Source organism: Amblyomma americanum, chromosome 3, assembly GCF_052857255.1.
Source record: "Amblyomma americanum isolate KBUSLIRL-KWMA chromosome 3, ASM5285725v1, whole genome shotgun sequence".
Classification (NCBI taxonomy): Eukaryota; Metazoa; Arthropoda; class Arachnida; order Ixodida; family Ixodidae; genus Amblyomma; species Amblyomma americanum.
The window spans coordinates 123,440,347-123,461,106 of NC_135499.1; the positions used below are offsets into that span (position 1 = coordinate 123,440,347).

Below are 20,760 nucleotides of genomic sequence, written 5' to 3' on the forward strand. Positions count from 1 at the left end.
GTGGTGGCTCGAGGCGCCCTTGCTTTCCTGATTCGGTGCCCATTGGCGAGCTCCGAGTCAGTGCTGCGGTGCGGCATATGCATCCCAGAACCTTGCCCACAAACAAGGTGCCGACATTGTGCTCTTAGTGTTGCGCACGCCACACAGTGGCTCGCTCAGTGAGCGTTCGGCTGCTCGACCTGAAGCCGCGGGACCGAGTCGTGGCCGCGACTTCCCCATCTCGATGGAGGAGAAATGCGCAAACGCCAGTGTGCAGGACCAATAAAAAAACCACCGGCGGTCCAAATTAACCCGCACACCCTCACTGTACAGTGTCCGTCATAGCTCGCGTAGAGCGCCCGTTAAACCCCGCACACATCACTCCGTATACCACATTGTTAGTGGTGACAGCCGAGTTATAGGAGGCCGTCATGTGAGGTGGCAAACGTATAGTCTGGCTGCGTATTTTATATCGCCTAAATAGGGGGGGGGGGGGGGGGGGGGGGCGGAACTGAGGCTGAACTATAGATAGAACGAAAATCCGACAGCGTGTGTAGCGTCCTTTGCTCTTTGACGTGAAGTTGTGCAATCTAGGCGAAAGTCAACACGTTGCTGACTAATAGCGGCAGTAGTCAGCCTTTGCATTGTGTCATCCGCAGTCGAGGGAGGTCAGGCGAAAGACAAAAGGCACGTGACACTCCCATTACCCCCGTCTTGCGCCAGGCGATGGCCATCCCGTGCTGGAGGATTTCCTGACCTCACCACGGCGCATGTGCCTCTGCGGAGTACGTGTCCCTTTTTTTTTCACATCCTCGGGTATACGCTCTGCGCATGTCCTGGCGGAGGTATATATTGCCTTGTCTCAGTTTCAGCTGTGGAGTGCAATGAACTCGCGTCTCTTGTGTTATGCGACATTGTGCTCATCTTGCTTTTAATGTTGCGGGCATCATATGCCACTGCGTTGCTCGCTGCTTTGTCGTTTCAAGCAATTTGTTGGCTTAAATGACTCGGCCCCGTAGCTGCATGAAGCATGACATCAAACACTCGTTGTTTACTTTTGAATGATATAGACAAGTCACCGTTCATATCATGGGAGTATGTGCGAAATGCACACCCCGAACATTTCTTATTCCCTGGTTAATTCCCCTTTGGTGCCTCTTATCTGCCGCGACTATACTTGGCCTACATAGATACCTTCCCCGCACATCCGATGCCCGTTTTATTGGCCGACTACTTCACCTGGATAAATATAAGCGGGTGGGTTACAGCGAATGATAGAGGGCATGAACGGGCAAAGTAGAGCTGCAGGCCTGCATACCAATATGAAGCAACTGTCCTGCGGAGCCGAAACAATTGCTATAAACGCAGTGAGGCGTAAGAAGCAGTGAGCGAGTACGCATAGTAACTTGGTGACAAGCATTGCGGGTCATGTATCACCCGTCGACTAATTCGTCCCAGTCCGACACCTTGAATCATTCGAGCAGGCGTAGTCGAGCTATAGCGGAGAAATTGTGCCTGAATGATGATTGCCTTTTCGCGTTCCGATATGTTTCTGCCGTGCAGTTCTCGTATGTCCTTCCCGGCATATGTATTCACGTATATGTGTCCTCGGCGCCCTGGGCGCTCAATGCCTGCAGGACTGCTTCGGCATATTTCGCACTACACGTTTGTTACATTCCTTTGTTTCGAGCCCTTGATTTGTGTTTTGATAAGCGGCTTTCTTGACGAACTGCAGCCACTTGCTTGACGGTCTAAACGTCGGCTGTACCGAAAAGGCACCTGTCCAAATTCGAACTGGATTGTCGGCATTTTTGTTTGAGAAATGTGAGTATGTCAATTAAGTGCTTACTAAGTATACCTATACTTTCGAAACGAATTTCGTAAGGGGGACGTGATACACCAGAGGTATAGGATGCACGCGCGCACTTCCTTTTAGCTGAATTGGTCGCACGTATACGTCGCTATAGCAAATAAGTGAAACACAAGAAACGCATATTCGCCTATAGTAGCTATACACGAAGAAGTCACACAGCTGCTTTCACAATCTTGAAAATATTCACTGCCAAACTAAAATTGGACCGGTTCTTCTCGTAGCATAATTCATTTCCTTTCTCGAAGGCTGAGCCCTATGCCTGCAGATGTAAAGGTGCTTTAACGAGTGAAGAGGGTTGCTGCTGACATATTACTTTGCTTCTGCACTTTTCGTTTCACGCTATACTGAGTTTATTTTCAGCGGGGTTCCTGAACAGACGCTATCACAGCAGCACTTTTCAGTTTCCCGAACAGTGGTGGGGTTGAGCACAATTCTTCACGGGGCAGCCCTTTGGCCGCGCAACCAGGGTGTATCTCCCTGCGTTGGGAAGCAGGAGGGGGAGGGAAGCAGTCATGTAACCCTGTCTTTCTGAGTCTACACGCGGAGAACCATTACGCGGGCAGTGCGCCGAGCCGGGTAGAGATGAGGTCATCATCAAACGTCCGTGCATCTGCGTGGGCCTCTCTCTCTCGCTACCCTCAATTGCGTTTGCCGTGTCTCCATTTGTGAGGCGCGTCCTTAACCTTGCCCTCGGGGAACTGCTCTTGGAGCCGGCGGACAACCGCGTCGCCGACCTGTGTTCTCAGGTAACCTCCTGGCTGTGCAACCTGTGTTTACGCTCCTGTCTCTGGAGCCTCCCAAGAGAGGTCTCCAGGGGCTTACAAATGCGAAGCCTCCTCCTCCGCCTCGGGACTTTCGTCCCAGCGTTCTTGCACTACGCAGGCTTTGTTCAGCTCAACCGGCTGTGCTTGGTTTGAACAGTCGGTAGCCGTGAGCTCTCCAAAAGTCTGCCGACCCACCGCTCCTTCTATTCTCGGCCCCTCTCTCTCTCTTTCCTCTCACGAAGTGAGCCAGCTCGCTTCGAGCTCACCGCGACGCAGCGGCGGCAATTTTCCCGCGTCACGGAGCGCTCGCGCGCGGCTTCTCGGAGGCACGGAGGCGCGTTACGCGAGACACGTGCACTTCGCCGCTCTTGAGTCATCTCTCTCTGTGAGGCACGGGCCTAACTGCCGCGCACTTAGTGGTTGCAGGGGAAGAGTTGTTTGTATCTGCGCCGCGCTCTGCGGGAGCCGGGTGGGGAGGGTAGAGACAATCAGGAGGAAGGGGTGAGGAGGATGCGGCAGAGTCTTGTGATCGGCGGAGGATGCGTGCTCACGGAGGAAGGAAACAAAGGGGGCGTGTATTGGCCTCGAGATTGGTTCCAGAAGCAGGATGTGCTGTTTCTTTTCCCGGCGGACTGCGAGCACGCCGATTCCCCCGCCTTTTGCGCGTATGTGGAGAGCATTGCAACGTGCCGTTGGCCAAGCCGCTGGGCGCGTGATGCGTGTTTGTCCGTGCGTATGTGTGTCGGCGCCATTTGCGAAGAAGGAGGAAGCAGGCTGGCCTGGCGGCGACGGAATCCGAAGATAAAGTGCGACCGACCGGCGAGCGCTGCCCGCGAAATAGGGTCAATTCCCGCGCGACGGATCGGAGGGATGGAGGGGCGGGAAGGGGGAGAGGGGGGAGTGCTCGAAGGGGCACGCACCTCTCCTCCGCCTCCCCCCGCGGACCTCAGACCTTCGGGGAGAAAGACAGGACGACGGGGCCGCTTTGCTTCCCTGGTTGACTTCTTCAAGAGTGTGGAAAGCGGAGCAAGAGGGCAGGCCTACTTTTGGCGCCCTTGGTAGTTTTTTTTTTGTTTATTCCTGGGCGACTGCGGTGCGCGCGCACCCCGTGACTGCTGCGTGCCCTTCGCGTTCTGGTCGCGCTGTGCGGGCACTCTTCTGTACCGAATACGTAACCGCCGCCGAGTAGTGCCATTCGTATTTCGGTGCCATTGTGCACTCATGTCTAATTCCCCTCGTACCGGGGACTCCCATGCACGTAGCCTTGGCTGTGTTAGAGTGCCTGTATCGCAGCTTCCTTCCTCGCGCAATACGATCGACTAACACGTGTACATTGAAGAATCACCGAGCCGTTCCTAGCGCCGAATAGGCGCGAATTGGACACCGGAAAAAGTGAGAGCAGTGTGCTCATGTGAAAGTTTGCGGGCTGGCTGGCGGGAATGCGCAGTGCGGTGAGCGAAACGATCGCGGGATCAAGTACGCAAGTAAGGCAGAGGGTGTTGTGCGTGTTAAACCTTCATGCCACAACTCAGTTTCGTGGTCAGTCTTCGTAACATCTCTTGTTTTTCTGACACACTGCCTTTATCTATGGTTTTGTTCCGAGGGGAGGAAATTGCACTTCGATAAAGATGACGTTTCGACCGGAACCCTCCCTTGTACCTTGTCTGCATAAGCGGTCACGTGACAGGACTGACTACTGTACCTTAGCGAATTCATAACCGCAGCCTGCTCATGACGCGGCTTTCCCCTTTCGTCGTCGTCGCGTGCCGTCGTGACTCCCCCACCACCGCTTTGTGTAATCCTTTCCCTGGAATGAATGCGTGGACCTGTCTTTCTGGATCTCTTGTCTTTTTTTTTTTGGTCGTGTTGTATTCAAAGCAACCCTTGGCTTCTCCTACACTGGTAGAAGTCGCGGTCGCGTGTCCTCTTTCCTCCATGCTGCCTCTATCTCCTTCTCGTCTCTCTCTCTGTCCGCTCTCCTCTCTCCCACTCGCATCTCTTACGTTGCGGCAGAGAGAGAGAGAGGCGTTCTCGATTCCCTTCCTCTCCGCCTCTTAGCGCGGGCCGCCGCCTCGCACCTGCCCGCCGCGCTGCTTTGCGCCGGCCGTTCGCAGCGACAAACGGACGCCTGTCGTCGTCGGCTCTGTTGGGCTCTCCCGAGAAGAGTCCGTCGCGAGCCGCTTTGCGTTGGAAGCGGCGTCTCAGCCCCCGCCCGGCCGATTTCTGACCAGCCCTTTGTTTTCGCTTTCCACCTCGCGGACTGTTTAGTTTTTTGTTTTTGTCTTTCCTCCGTTGTTCTCGTCCTCGGCTGGCGCTCTCGTGTTTGTGCGCGAGTGTGTTTGGAGTGTAGTTTTTCGCCTCCCGGCCCGATCACATGGTTCGCCCCTCGCCCGTCGTCCGGCCTCGGCAGCCGTGCTCGTCGATGGACGGAGGAGGTGTGTAGTGCTGTGCCCGCAGCGGATGCGGCCGGCTTCTCCGAGCGGTCGCCGGTGGTGGTGTTGTACGCGGCCCCGCGTGGCGTACTCGACAAAGTTGTGTGCCGTGCCGTCACCGACGACGCCGGTGGGATCGCGCCATCGCTGCTAACGTCTTCGCCGGCCCCGCCACACCCCCCGCCGCAACAGCCGGCAGGATTTACGGCCCCTCCGGAGCAGCCGCGAAGAAGAGGGAGACAATGGTATTCCCCGTCACCGCTGCTGCGGCCGTGTCCTTCTCCGAGGGAGACTGCGCCGACGGGCCGCGTCGCCGCGGAATTCGACGAGTGAGCGAAGCGCGCCTCTGCTCTGCCTCCTGTTATTATGGCCCGAGGGGGAGCCTCTTTTCCTTTCGCTCTCTCTTCTTTTGTTCGTTTGCGTGCATTGCGTGCCTGGTTGCTGTGTCTCGTCGTTTTGTTTGCCGTCCTTGTGTTGCGTAGACCACGCGGTCTTGTCGAATGCGCGCGCTTTTGCGGTTCGGATGTTTTCTTTTCGCGCTGCTCGCTTTGTTTGCGTTCTTCGGCCTGTATATTGAGCGCGGTACGCGCCCTTGGGCTGCGGTGTTGGGCAGTTTTATCGCTCGGGTGGTCGGAAGGCGAGTGGACGTTTGCGCAATAAGACTTTAGTAAATACAGTTTGCGCGCGGTGCCGCACTTTTTCGTGGTCACGTGGGTTCTCGTGACACCCCCTAGATACAGTTTCGTCGTTGTACTAATGGCTTAAACACGGGTGTCGTGACGGAAGTGTCCAGTCGTGTCGACGAAGAAAGCTCCGCCAGTGTAGATGTACGCGTACGTGCGGTCTCCCCTACTGGTAATTTGCGTTTTGTTATTATGGGTTGCACAAACGGGGCGGTTAAGGTTAGTCAGGAACCTGTGGCGTAGCTTCGGGTGAGGAAACGGTAAACTTGTTTTCGTTCGCGTGACTCAGCGTCCGAGTCATCGCAGGAAACCGAGACGACTGCAGCGTCCCGTCGTGCGCGAGCGTTCTCGAGTGTCTCACATCCTGCGCGCGCTCGAGGTAGCGGTTCGTCATGCGTTCGATATCGTGAGCCGCGCGCTGGACATCGGATACGTGTCAGCCGCATTCCGTCGTCGACGACGTGTCGATTCGCGTTCGATTGCGCTTGTTTCGGATTGCAGGCTCTCTGGCGCCTTGCGGGTCTGCCTGCCCTTTGGAGTCTCGCCTAAGCAACAGCTGCCTGCTTCCGGCGTTCGTCGTCGACCAGATAAATCGGCGCGCGCGGTTTTGGGGCGTGGCTTTGGGTATCGCCGAGCCGCTGGTTCGATTTCCGGTCGAGACAGCATTCCATTGAGGATTCGGTGCACACGTGTGTTTGAGTGGAAAAGAAACGAACTATTATGAGGTTAGTGCGGGGGCTTTCGCCCTACCACTAATGGCGTTGAAACACCTGTGGTTTCTCGGTGATGTTGAAGTGTTAGTGGGCTGTACACTTCAGCACCGTTTCTGTGGCTTGATTATTTTGATGTTTTTTTTTTCTGTTATTATGTGTGCGCGCATACTTTCGGTTATCTGTACGGGCATCTGGGTGCGGCTTCCGCACCGTATTGATCCGTCTCGCGCGCATTGATCTCGCCTACGATCTTTCGGCGTATTTCTTTTTTGAATATTTTTTTTTGAAATGTTAGTCTGTTGCTCCAACCCCTTCTCGTGTTAGCATTTGTCTCTTCTGTCTATACCTTCTCGGTCATAAGCTGGCTGGCCTTCGGTGTCTGCGTACTGTGCTGTTTTTCCTCGTTTGCATGTGGCGTACGTAATGGTCATTGCGTATGCAAGTTTGCGAGGTGCAGCACGGCAAGGGCGGTGCGGAATTGGGAATGAGGAACGCGTGCAACTCGCATGTCGGCAGTCAACATCTCGGGACGCTGACTTTCATTTGGTTTGCGACTTCCTTCGCCGGGGCGCTGAACGCCTCATACTGTGGAATGCAAATTGAGTCAGCGTCCGCGGCATAACGCTTTTTTTTTTAAATCTTGCATGTTGCGAACATAACTGGGGTAGCTAAGGGAAGGATATACCGAGCGTGTTTGGCTGGAACGAAGGTGGTTATGATTACGAAACTTTATAACTGAATGGAACAAAACTCGCTTTGTGTTCATACCGTTGCGGGAGCATTTTAGGAATATACACCCTTCACTTGTGTGCACTTCAGCGTGCTTATAAGTGTGTGTGTGGCGGCTCTTTAGCTTGTTTATTTATTGTTCGTTGTTTCTTTGACGAGCTTTGAGTGGCATAGCGCTGAGAGCTGTGTTTGAAAGCGTCCAATTGCACCGCGGTTCGAAAGAAGCTCTCGAGCTTCGCGTTTATAACTTCGAAAGCATGCGCGCTTGTATCGACGTTAAGAACGTTAACCGCTGGCTGGCGTAACAGCAACAGTAGCGCCACCGTCTGCCCCGCGTCTGTTAGCGGCTGCCGTTATAAGCCGATCGCTCGTCGCGTCTCAGCCGACGAAGGAGATGTACATCGTTGCAGAGGCCTCATCCGTTTTGCGGTGTCATCACCACTGCGCGCCTGTCGTCTTTCGCATACTGCTCCATCTGTTGGTGTTTGGCACGCGTTGTTTGGTTGCTCGGCATATAAAGCTGTACACCCGCGTGGAAGCATTACTAGAGAGATCGCATCACCCCACCCACCCCGCCTTGAGCTCTTCTTGACCTTTTTTTTTTCTTTTCCAGCTGGGTGCGCGTTCGCTTTTATCCCCCTCCTCTAACTCGTGGCTGGTTTCAGCATCTGGATGCCATAACATCCTCCACAGGCTGCCTTCTTTGTTCCTGTTTCTTTCGCCAGCCGCGCGCCTGCTCTGCGTTTAGCGGCCAAACATTTGGGAGGAAGTTGATGTTTGGCAGACGCCCCCCTCTGCCGCAGCCGACCCAGCGCTCTCTTCGGAGCAGGGCCGCTGCCTTCTCCTCCGCGTGTGTCATCGCCCGTCGCCGCGTCCTTACTGGCGGTTTCTCCTCTGCCCGGCGATGGATGGAGACTTCTTCCCGCCGTTGTGCGCGGTCGTGTGATGTCGTTCCTTGCGTGCGCTCGGTCCGCTTCCGCGGACCGCTTGCGTGCGCGCGGTGACCGACCGCCTTTCCGTCGAGTGGACCGTTCGTCGCGTGTCTTCTGTGCTTTTCTGTCCTTCTCTCTTTTTATTGCTAGTCAGCCGAGATGTCTTTTTGTTCACTTGTCTGTTTTTGCTGTTTGTTGTGTCTGTGTGTTGTACGGACGCGACACTTTGTTCCAGTTGTCCTTTCAATGCGCGCGGTTATGCACCGCAAGTAACACTGTCGCCACCTTCTTGCGTGTGCGTGCGTGTCGATCGAGGCAGGCGACAGTGGCGATAACGGTAGCTGGGTGTAACAGGGAGGGCGGTCTTCAGCGCACGAAGAGGTCTACTGTGGCTCTTGACGCTGTCCCGGTGATGGCGTGCCGAGCCGTGCCGCTGGCGTGCCCGTTAACGGCCTTGTGTCGAAGCTGGGTGGCTGAAACTTTTTTTCTTTTGTTGGACCTTCGTCTTTTTGCCGTTGCTTGGAAGCCTTCGCGGAGACGGGGAACAGCGTGAATCGAGTAGACTAAATATCGTTTACTATAGTCTGTGGCAACTGCGCGAGACTGTTGGTGATTCTTATTTAAACGTATACAAAGAACGGCTTCAAATCTTTTTTTTTTTTCATTCAGTTCGATCGCCGAACTCGTGCGTACTTGTCAGAAGTCAGCCGGCGGTATGTTTAGTAGGCCAGCTGTGCTTGCGCGTATATGATAACTAATAGCAGATCTGATGCTTAGTAAACACTTCATTTATTTATATGGCTCCGGTATTGAAACATTTGTTCAAAGATAGGTGCAACATAGGAACCCTCCTCCCCCCGAAAAAAAAAAAGAAAAAAACATCCGGTCCCTTTTATTTACTAGAACAGAAAAATACGTAATGAAAACAATAACATTGCCCAGGGGAACGATATTATACAGTTTCCACCGAACGTAGATAGAACGCGTTCAGGAGAGCGAACGTGAGTAGTAGCTGTATGCTTGCCTGTAAAGCTTACTAATATAGAGGCCCGTTATAATCTTTACTCTATAGCGTGCGTGCTTTCCAAGTGGGCGTTCTGAGAAGGCCGAAAAATTCTTACATCTTGCGTGGCCGTCTGAAAATTCCCACTCTTTAGAGAATACACGCCATCGATTGCGCCCCGGTAAACATTGTATGGACAGCGCACAATTATAGCCTCGAATAACACGTCGTATATACTCGGCTGACGCTGTGGTCTCTGAGCGCTTTAGTGCCGCGGTGCTGACCCTGAAATCAGCTCGATAGCGCGTGTTTTTCTGTCTGCCGCACTGGCAGCACGTCCGCAGGCGCTACTACACCGGGGATCAGAATTTGTCTACCAATTGCACAGTTGCGCGGCGGATCGCACAAGCTCCGGGAACGTGTTTCGATGGAGCCTGAATACGCAAACACCGTCTGTACGTTGTCAGCGCTCGTTAGAGGGCCGCAGGAGAGGAAAAATTAATCCGGAGCTCTTCACTGTACTGTGGCCTCATTTCTTTCCATCTTCTTTCACTCCCCCCTTCGTACCTTCCCTCCCGGCGCTGTTGAGGTGTCCACCCAGAAGTGAGACAGCTACTGGGTTGATCAGCCGTGGTTTAAATACATTATATACCGTCGAAACAACAAAAAATAATAATGAAGTGCACTGCGCAATAGGCGCATGCGCGCGAGTTCAAGGTTCTCATCTTGATTTGCATCTCCCCGCTTGTAGCGGGCGGACAAGCCAAGTTTTTCTCTGTTCTTGGATTCACTGTTTGGCGGGCTGCTTTAATATTCTGGCCTCTTTTTTTTATCGGGGCCTATTTTGAACGAAAATTTTCGACGTGCGCGCCTGTTTTCGTGAGTGTGTACGCTTTGCTTACTGCCATTATTTCTCACATTGGACGTTTCAGCGCACGCGTCGCAAATTTCGGGCCGCCGAGAACTCTCCCTCAAGGAACCGTTCACTTCGGACGCGTTTCGTAATGTACTAGTCACGCGCATCGCGTTGGTCTTTAAAAGCGAATTCCCTCGGCTTCGTAGAAGACGACTGGAGGGAACAAAAAAAAAAAAAGAAAAGAAAACCAAAGCATGAAGAAATTAAAGAGAAAAAAGGAGAGTGAGTGAGACTTGCATGCGAATTCTGGGAAACTTATACAGACCGCGCAGAAAGTTAGAGCTTGCCTTGCGAAAAAGCGTATCATGCTTTTTAGTTTAAACTTTTCTGCTTGTTATATACGGGTGTGGCCGCCGCGGTGCCTCAGTGGTTATGGCGCTCGGCTGCTGACCCGAAGGACGCAGGTTCGATCCCGGCCACGGCGGTCGAGTTTCGATTGAGGCGAAATTCTAGAGGCCCGTGTACAGTGCGGTGCCAGTGCACGTTAAAGAACCCCAGGTGGTGGAAATTTCCGGAGCCCTCCACTACGGACGGCGTCCTTCATAGCCTGAGTCTCCTTGGGACGGCAAGCCCCCATAAACCCATATATGGGTGTGTCCATTGTCGTGTTTTGGCTGGTTCCTGGTCTTCCGGTGTGTGCAGGTTGATCAAGATTATTTGTCGGAAGTGGCAGCGTATAGCATTAATGCGCCCAGGATTGCGTGCGGCCATCGTGTCGTCCACTCCGTAGAGGCTGCAGGGATGCGGACTTTTTATCTTTCTTGAACTATTCTGAACTGCCTTTCTTTTCTTTTTTTTTGCCGCATGGGTTTCCAACGGTGGGTGAAATAAAGGGCAAGGAAACCGATATGACGTTATATTGTTCTAGAGATACACCACACAAACAGAAATTCGAGTGAGAAGGGAAGAGCAGTGCACATACCCCCCCCCCTCCCCCCCTCCCCCCCCCCAGGTGGCGTCGGCGGTGCGCAATGCCGGCGAAGATTGGTGGACGGAAGCAGCACGTGAGCTTTTCCGTTTTGACCGTCTCCACCCAATCGGGGCGCTGGTAATGTGATTAGAGTCGTGACGTGTAAACAACTGATCACCCGGCTCATCATAATCATGAGCAGCTGCTTTCCTGCGATCACACACTGAAATTACAGAACTGGGGTGGGTATCGCGTACACGGCAGCGGCATGCCTACACACGAGCTTCGCTCCACGTAAGTGAATGCCTGTAACCATTGAAGCTCGGGATGTGCACCTTCGTTGCGACAAAAACTGCAGAAAAGGCGTTCGGTGCGCCCCGCCGCGGTGGCTCAGTGGTTAGGGCGCTCGACTACTGATCCGGAGTTCCCGGGTTCGAACCCGACCGCGGCGGCTCCGTTTTTATGGAGGAAAAACGCTAAGGCGCCCGTGTGCTGTGCGATGTCAGTGCACGTTAAAGATCCCCAGGTGGTCGAAATTATTCCGGAGCCCTCCACTACGGCACCTCTTTCTTCTTTCACTCCCTCCTTAATCCCTTCCCTTACAGCGCGGTTCAGGTGTCCAACGATATATGAGACAGATACTGCGCCATTTCCTTTCCCCCCCAAAAAACAATTATTATTATTCGTTCGGTGCTTGTACAGTCAGCCTTGGAACTGTTTTTATTTTTCTGACCGCGGCGGCTGCGTTTTTATGGAGGCAAAACGCTAAGGCGCCCGTGTGCTGTGCGATGTCAGTGCACGTTAAAGATCCCCAGGTGGTCGAAATTATTCCGGAGCCCTCCACTACGGCACCTCTCTCTTCTTTCACTCCCTCCTTTACCCCTTCCCCTACGGCGCGGTTCATGTGTCCAACGATATATGAGACAGATACTGCCGCATTTCCTTTCCCCCCAAAAAAACAATTATTATTATTATTATTATTCGTTCGGTGCTTGTACAGTCAGCCTTGGAACTGTTTTTCTTTTTCTGACCGCGGCGGCTGCGTTTTTATGGAGGCAAAACGCTAAGGCCCCCGTGTGCTGTGCGATGTCAGTGCACGTTAAAGATCGCCAGGTAGTCTAAATTATTCCGGAGCCCTCCACTACGGCACCTCTTCTTTCACTCCCTCCTTTATCCCATCTCTTACGGCGCGGCTCAGGTGTCCAACGATATATGAGACAGATACTGCGCCATTTCCTTTCCCCCCAAAATACAAAACAAAAAAACTATTATTATTACTTTGCTCTTTTAATCGACTTTGCAGTATTCGTCTACTCCCCTCCACAGTTCGTCTTCAGTTGAGTTCATGGTTATTGCTTAATGACTTCCTATCGCGCATTATTATACACATTTTAAAACCACACTTAAACCGTTCTGGTTTAGATTTTTTTCTTGCGGTCAGTTTTTCTCGCTGTCCTTACCCTCGCCGCTCACCACTTCTTAGACAGCTCTGTAGCTCTCCAGCTTTTTTTTTTGTTGTTGTTGTTGTTGTTGTCAAGGCTGACATAGAACACACTGCTTCGTCGACGAAGGAAACAAGTTTTTGCATATTATTCGCATTCGGAAGCGTCCGTTCGACAAGCCAGGAAGGTTGCATGTTGGCTCATCTCTAAGCAAGTCTGACACCAAATCAAGAAGGGAAAGTATTAAAAGCGCCTGTTTATTGCGTATAGTGTGTGTTTGAAGACCTTGGGTACCCTAAACCAATATGCTCTTCTCCCATGGCGTTTCTTGAGCGTAGAGATGCGTTTTTGGGAGTTGAAGGCGAAGTCAGAGAATATATCTTGAAGCAGACAGCTGGGGGCCCGCGCGCTTTGAGCGATCGAATGAAGGCCCTTCTTCAGCGGTTCTTATGAGATTTCGAATGTCCAGTCGTTAGCGGTGACACCAAACCGAGCAGATGCGGAGCGCCTGCTGGAAGATTTGACGGCGTATCCTGCTGATAGCTGAAACAGCCAAGTGCGCAGTGCCGTGTATTTTGTATAGGCGAGCGCACTCGTGCAAGCGAGCTGTGAGTGAGGTGCTACAACACTCCGTTAAGAACACCGCTGCAGTGCAGTGTGTTGCTGGATTTTGCGCATCACTCATCGCGGCGAGGCCAGCGCAATCGAAATTACTTGGCCATACCACATTCAATGACGCTGATTTAAGTCGCCAGCCAAGCAAATGTGCTTTCTCTCATTACGCGTTACAAAAAAGTAATGGGGATGGTTTCTTTATTGAGCACTGGAAAGGCTTTAGGTCCGGGATTCATTCATAAAAAAAAATCAGCATTACTTGTAATAGTTCTCGTGTGAGGAACGTTTAAACTATTGCAGACACCAAAAATAAGTAAATAAGCGATGTATACATTTTTCCCCAACGATCTTCCCAGGGGATTCATCTTTTTTTGTTATATCCGGTATTTCGTTATAAACCGTTTCGTTATAACGAGTTGCGACTGTATCCAATGCCACAGTGTTATGCACAGCGCCAATAGCTAAAGGGAACGACGAATCAACAAAGGGTGAATGCAGTAGACAAGACAGCCGCGGTGTCGTACCAACGAGCTCATATCTTTTATCCTATACAGTTTCCATAGCCTTAACTGCGTGCCGAAGGAGATTCACTGACGTGCATTATACCGCGTGTTGTTTGCTTTTCCTAGCCTTTCGTATCGCTCTCTCCCTTTTCTTTCCTTCCCTCCTTCTTGTCATGCACGCATAACGTACCGTATTTGCCAGAAGCAACCGGACAGCGGTGGTTTGTTTCTTAGCCCTAGTAGCGGAGCACTTACGGCAGCCCTTAAGCTCTTAATCTGTGTAGAGTAAGGTGAACCCTTGTCCTCACGTTCTGACACCTTTAGGGCTACAGGGTAGTGACGCAAAGTCTCCACTCTGCGTTTCCGAAGCAAAAACCTGTTGCTCGGTTAGTTTTGGCAAAGGGGGTGTTCGTGGCATCGCTCTTAATTTGCACCTCCCTTGCGCAAGCCGGCATCACTTCCGCCTCCTGATGCTTCTCCGGGAAACCGCGCGGACCCGCATATAGCACACACGCGGCGCTCGTAAACACAAACCTTCCTCGGGGAAAGGGTTCGTTGGGGCGTATCGGGATGCATGCTCGCACCCCAGGGGGCCCGTATAGCCTGGGAACAACAAAGAGGGCTGCGTGCGCACCCTGCGCCATTCCTCAGCATGCACGCTGCTAGGGTGTGTGTGTGTGTGTGGGCGAGAATTGTTGACGGAAACGCTATGCACACGCCCTCGGCGCGGGCAAAGGTAAGAGGCCCCGAGTTCGAGCGCGCCGGAGCGTTGGGTCGCAGCCCTGGTGCTTGATATAACCACGCCAGGAGCCCGAGCACCGAAGCTTGTGTTTGAAGGCGGGAGCTCGTACATATCTCTTTTTTTATTTTTCTCACATAACAGACTTTTTTTTTTTTCTTGGGAGAGGATGTATACCCACCTTGGTCTTGACTGGGAGCCCTTGTTTACCTTGACTCGTCGCCTCCTTCGCTTTTCTGCATACTTTCGTTGTTGGAATCCTGGCGGCGATGTGCGCCGAGGGCTGGTGCTATCGATGCTCGTGCAGCCACGGCTGGCAGACCTGCCGTGGTCGCGTTTCACGACGACACGATAACGATAAGCTTGGTGCAATTGCTGCATCAGTGCATATATTGGTAGGAAGCCGACAACAGTTCGGATAGCTGCGGTCTGAGCGGGTTTCACTGACGTTTTTTCACCCATAACTAAGGAGGGAACTTCTGTACACTCTAAACAATAGCAAAGGACTAAAGGGGAGGGGGGGGGGGGTGGAAAGAAGAGGTGGGAGCGCTCTCGATGTCGCCCTTTCGCCCTGGAGCGCGATTTGAGAAGTCTCGCCTTTTTTTCTTTTTGCTGCAACCGTGCTCACATGTGGACGCTGTATACATGACTCTATACCTGAGCTGATGAGTGCCAGGCAAGCCTCCCTGTGCGCAGTTGTTTTGCGGCAAAATATGCGCACGTTTAAGCTGCTTTACAAGCGTGCCCTCTTCCATGCAACCGCTCATCTATATGTACGTGCTCTGAGGTCCATTGACTGACCGCCGTGTTAGGCGGGAGCTTCCTGATTTCGATCTTCGCTTGTTTACGTGCGGAAGGAGCCCCCTCCGTCGTGTACCCATACGCCGGAAAGCTGCATTTGTTTTTTTCCGTGCTTGAGACGCTTTAGTTATAGTTTGCGCCTATAGTTAGTGCCGGCGTCTGCGCAGCGTCCACTCGTTTTTCGCGTGCCACCCGCTGCTTCCCTCGCCTTGCTTTTGGTTAACTTTATGCCCGGCTGGCGGCAGCAGCAGGCCGCGTCAGCGTTTAAAATAAGGCTTAACGGGGCCTGGCCCTCGACGGTCGAAGGACACACACACACACGCTGGAGAAGAGCACTGGCTCCTCCATCGTAGGGTTTAAGAAACAAGAGAGAGAGAGCGAACGCGAGGAGGATCATCATCGCCTGTATACAAAACTCCCCAAGCGGCGAGCCCCGGGGCCGGGCCAAGAGCATCGTCCCACACCCGCAGCAAGTGTGTGGTGTGCGTGTGTGCGTTTGCGAGCCCTGCGTTCGCTCTCGGCGGGCCGGCCGCCGCGGCAGCAGCTCTTCAAGTGGGCATCCCCCGGCCCCGTTATAACTTGGAGGCCGGCGGCCTCGGGGGCCTCTTTGTGCGGCTAAACTTCCGTCGTTCGCTTCTTTGACGCTTCATCATTGCGGCCGCTTGTGCCGGGGTGACGCAGTCGCCCACCACTGCGCGGTCGTCATCGCAGCCGTCGTCGTATCCGGGCCCTCACCTTCACATCCTCCTCATCCTCCGGCGAAGTCGGCTTTGTTGCCGGTGTCTTCGGTCCCCGACGCGTCTGTGGACGGGTGCGGGGAGGTGACGGTTTGCCGCCGGCGCCGCTGCCGCGTTCGGCCTGAGCGAGCTCGGAGCGCGCGGTGTAGTGGCGGAGTCGTTCAGTGCGAGCGAGTTCTGTCGCGCCGTGGGTGTGTGCTGTCCGTCGGGAGCTCGGCGGAGGGATTAAGACCCACGGCTTTTCGAAATGCGCGTGGACGCCGTGTTCGCTGAGCCGTGCGACGGCGGCGGCGGCGGTTGTGCCTTAACGCCGTCCCCCAACGGCTCCTCCGATTCGTCGGCCCTGTCTGTGTCGTCCCCCGTGGCGCTGCTCAAGTACTCGTGCCTCTGGGATTACAAGCTGTCGGGCCGCTGCTTCTCGTGGCACGCGGGGGACACGGGCCACGCGGCCGGAAGGAAGAGCCTCCCTTTCCTCAAGATGGTGAGGAGGAAATCGGCGGCGACGACGCCAGCCTCTGTCTCACTCGCACCCTCTGTCATGTACCGTGTGTTGTCTGTCCTCTTCTTGTCGACGGGGGTGTTTGTTGGGTGTCCGCGGAAGAGAGTGGTGTCGCCTTCTGTGTAACGGCGGGTGCGCAGTTCGAGACTGCTGCGATCCGTCACGCGCCGAGACGCCGCCACCTGTCCCGTGAGCCCGTGGCGGAACGCGCGCGGAGCAGGTTTCTCGCGCGGCCTTCGGCATCCCGCCCCGTGTGTTTGTTGTGTGCGTTCCGTTTGGGCCTTTGTCTGTCGTTATCGTGAGGGCGTTTTCGTTTTGCGGGCACTGAGGGCGCAGTTGGTGGTGTGGTTTCACGGCTCAAGGCAGGCGGTCGGTATCGGCGCGGTACGGGTGCTCATTATGAGTCGAGAACCTTGTGAGGCCCTGTCGTTGGAATCGCTTCTTATTTCCACACTGGACAGAGGTGGTGAAGCGGGTGCGAGGGTATGCTTACGCCAGCAGCAAGAATGCGGGGTCGCTTCCTCTTGACAGCGCTGATGAATTTAGTCTTGGACTTGCATCGTATTGCTGTAGTTCATCCGTCGTTAGCTTTAAGCATTTAATTGAGGCATAATTGATGCGTGAATGATACTGTTGTTACTACTGTTTACTGCACTGCATGTCTGAACTCAGCCAGTTACGAGACCGCTGTATGCGCGAGAATATTTAGAAGATAACGTTCGGCCGGATTTCACAGACGTCGGTTTTATTGAATTCAACCTTACTGCCACGCTTAGTGCGTATACACGGGTGATCAGATCGCCCCAGGCGCATTGTGCGTCGTTGACAATTTGCAAGCTTGGAAAAAAAAGCATTTCGGATACATCAGTTGCTGAATTTGTAGGTAAAAATGCACCGCATTTCGTTGACATAAACCCCGTTTCATTTCCTCTTCTGCACACGCGGGTCAATGCTTGCCTGGGTCGCGCTCCCCGCCATCGTCGTCTCGATTTATAAGTCGGCATCTAACAAGAGGAAATGAAACGGGGTTTATGTCAACGAAATGCGGTGCATATTTACGTACAAATTCAGCAACAGATGTACACGAAATGCTTTTTCTCCAAGCTTGCAAATTGTCAACGATGCACAATGTCACCCGCCGCGGTGGCTCAGTGGTTAGAGCGCTCGGCTACAGATCCGGAGTTACCGGGTTCGAACCCGACCGCGGCAGCTGCGTTTTTATGGAGGCAACACGCTAAGGCGCCCGTGTGCTGTGCGATGTCAGTGCACGCTAAAGATCCCCAGGTGGTCGAAATTATTCCGGAGCCCTCCACTACGGCACCTCTCTCTTCCTTTCTTCTTTTACTCCCTCCTTTATCCCTTCCCTTACGGCGCGGTGCATAATAATAATAATAATAATAATAATAATTGGTTTTTGAGGGAAAGGAAATGGCGCAGTATCTGTCTCGTATATCGGCGCAGACCTGAACTGCGCCGTAAGGGAAGGGATAAAGGAGGGAGTAAAAGAAGAAAGGAAGAGAGAGGTGCCTTAGTGGAGGGCTCCGGAATAATTTCGACCACCTGGGGATCTTTAACGTTCACTGACATCGCACAGCACACGGGCGCCTTAGCGTCTCGCCTCCATAAAACCAACGATATATGAGACAGATACTGCGCCATTTCCTTTCCCCACAAACAAATTATTATTATTATTATTATTATTATTATTATTATTATTATTATTATTATTATTAGATGACTGAAAGAAAAGAATCCTTATGAGGTGCGGCCTTGGTGTGCGCTTTATAGGAGTATACAGGGCGTATCTTATTGTTCTTTTCCGCTTGTTGGTGTGTTTTCTGCAAGGATAGTCTTTTGGAGACAGAGTTTCGCGCTGTGTGGTGGTTACCCAATGCGTGGGTGGCGCGGGCCATCGCGAGTTGGGCGGAGAGGACTATGTGGAATGTTCCAACTCACCCAAGAATGGAGGACATAGTGGAGCAAGAGTTTGCGTGGGCGGTATGTGCGGTGACCGAGTGACGCGCGAACAAGACCAGTATGCGTACGTATGATCAGTACAGGCGGCAGGTATACCTGCAGACGGCGGGGGTTGCCACCTCCTACACTGATGGTACTCTAGGGGAATCTCGGAGGATTCGGCGCTATACTGAAGCTGTTCATTAGTCACGTAAACTGAGACAGTGTGTAGGATCGTCAGACTGTATCAGAGCCCTACACGATATACGAGAGTATGCATGAGGCTAATGAGAGAGGGTGCGCGGAACGCGTTTCACGCTAACGTCGCATGAGAGCGCTGAGCACTGCTGCGGGCGGAACGTCACAGCTGAGTTGACAGCTGTCCGTTCACTATTCATCAAACGTTGAGTGCTCTGCGGTGGCAACCTTCAAGCTTCTCCGATTTCAAAAACCAAACAATACTCGATCTTAACGATCACGAACGCTTTTGCGTGTTGTCCGTATTGTGTCCGCTTTACAGTCAGTGTGCATCGGATGCGGGCTTGCGCTTTTGTGATTCGTGTGATTGCCTCGGTTGACAATCTTTTCACGTCCGCGAGTATGTTCCACGGCCTGCGCAGCCGCATCTTCGCCTGATATCTTCGCCACTCATTGCGGTTTGAAGCTTTTAGACCTTGAAACTTTACACCATGCGTATCGGTGTGGCTTTGTCTCCGCTTATCGCGGAGCGAAGTGCTTCGCCATAATTGCTCGGCTACCACAACGCTGGTGCTTATCCGGACACGACCTCCTATCGGGAGTAACCCCCTTCTTTACGTCCTACGTGACCTATCCAGCACCCGATAGACCCAGCAGAGACAGCAGCGGCAGTACCTCCGTGTTCCGCATGCACTGACCTCGAACAGTACACGACTGAAGAACGCGGGCGGACTGCCTTCTGTGGCAGGTAACCCGATCACGTAGTTTACGAATAGACGCGTGTGACGCACGGCTCAGAGCAGAGATGCACGTCCATCGCGGCGGCGTTTTTCCGAGCACGGTGCGAGTTGCAGCGGCGGTCCGCTGCTCGGTGCCCTCCCTGCTTGTCGAGCGCGTTTCACGAGTGCCCCCAGCGGGGATCTTGGCCTGAATACCTCGAATTGAATCCCGCTGCTGCCGACGATTGCCCGCGGGTTTTCTCTGTTGCGCCCAGCAAGAGGAGGAGGCTGAGAGGGAAGAGGGCGATCTTTCTCTGCGGGTTGTTCCTGCTTGTTCCGCTTTGTTGGTGACGGGGGCCGGCAGTCGCGACGCTCGGCACATCGGAGACGTTGCCTTGAGCGCGTCTGCGGAATGAAGTGGCCAGTGATTCGTTATGACTCATGCATTATTTGTACGAGAAAGCTACGTGCTCTGTTGCACAGTGCTGACTGTGTGAGACGCTTTGTTCGTTCTAAACTGCGTCGTAGTATGTCGTCATAGAAAATTCGGTATCTTTTCATGACCAGTGAGAAGTTAATCCAGGGGCAGTATTTTTTAACCTTTAGTTTCGGTTTCGTATCGTTTGGTCGTGACTTCATTCGTAGCGGGATCAGCAGGTGGTGGGCAATAAGCAAACGACCAATCACAGGCACGGCCGGTATGAATGCGGCGCTGCCTCTAGGCAGTCTGCTTCCGTCGCATCCAGTCCGGCCGTGTCCGAGGGACCATGCTTCTCCGCCAGTTAGTCTCATAATCGCTTTCCTGAGTCAGTAGTAGCCCCGAAAAAGCTCCTTAGGCTTGTCGAACACGTCGTCGTGCTCCGTCATAGGTCGGCACCGGTCCTCCAATGAGGCCTGGGGCACGTAGAAGCACGTAAACGTTCAAAACACCCACATTTATTTGGCCTAACGAAGAGCTGTGAGCGCATTCTTTTAGAGCGCTCCATGCACTTGCTTTCGAAGTTGCAGCGCAATCTGTTCTAATATTGGACTCCATAGTGCCTGGCCGCTAAAGATCTCTACATAGTACATGCGTGTGTATTCCCCGAAGTGTCCGTTGTCGAGTGCGCGAGATCGAGAGGCGTGTCGTTCTGTCCACTCGATGTTGTCGCGTTGCGCTTCCTCTATATGCCGATATTGGCGGCGTATTTCCCGCGCGCATGCAGGTAGGCGTTTTGTTGAAGGCGACGTGAAAAAAAAAAAAAAAACGTTGCGCCAGATTTCTAAGCGTGGCTACAATGACGACACAGCTTCTGTCGCAGGTTAAACTATTCGGAGGAAATCCGCTACGCGCGTGCACAACCTTGTGCCTAAAACGCACAGGCCAATGAGCCTTCTTCTGGATCGTTGAAAATCTCTAGAGGATCGGATATAAGCTATCGCCCTCACCCTTCTAGAGCTTAGGAGTTCCAGGCGTGCTTCAAGAAGCCTCTGAAAACCCTTAGGCCTGTATATATTTTTTTGTGCCTGAGGATGCTATGTACGTGAAACCTAGCTGTCCCAAGTAGCCGAGGGCGTGATTAATTGGAGATCAATGAGATATGCCATCGTCCTGCATTGGGCGTCACGGAAGAGGAT

At 53.2% G+C, this 20,760-nt stretch overlaps 1 protein-coding gene across 16 annotated transcripts in view; it reads left to right on the forward strand.

The window, feature by feature from the left end:
- Window positions 1-20,760, forward strand: part of Ziz (dedicator of cytokinesis protein Ziz) — a 176,938-nt gene that overhangs the window by 38,075 nt on the left and 118,103 nt on the right. For 8 of the 16 annotated variants that reach the window (XM_077657796.1, XM_077657797.1, XM_077657798.1 and 5 more), the window contains exon 1: window positions 15,906-16,252. The exons of 6 other annotated variants lie outside the window; for them this stretch is intronic. In XM_077657796.1, the coding sequence (XP_077513922.1) occupies window positions 16,019-16,252 (234 nt within the window). In that variant the 5' untranslated portion in view covers window positions 15,906-16,018. Of the gene's footprint in view, window positions 1-4,708; window positions 5,378-15,905; window positions 16,253-20,760 lie in introns of those variants that run through there. 2 more of the 16 variants (XM_077657806.1, XM_077657810.1) reach the window with 1 other exon arrangement.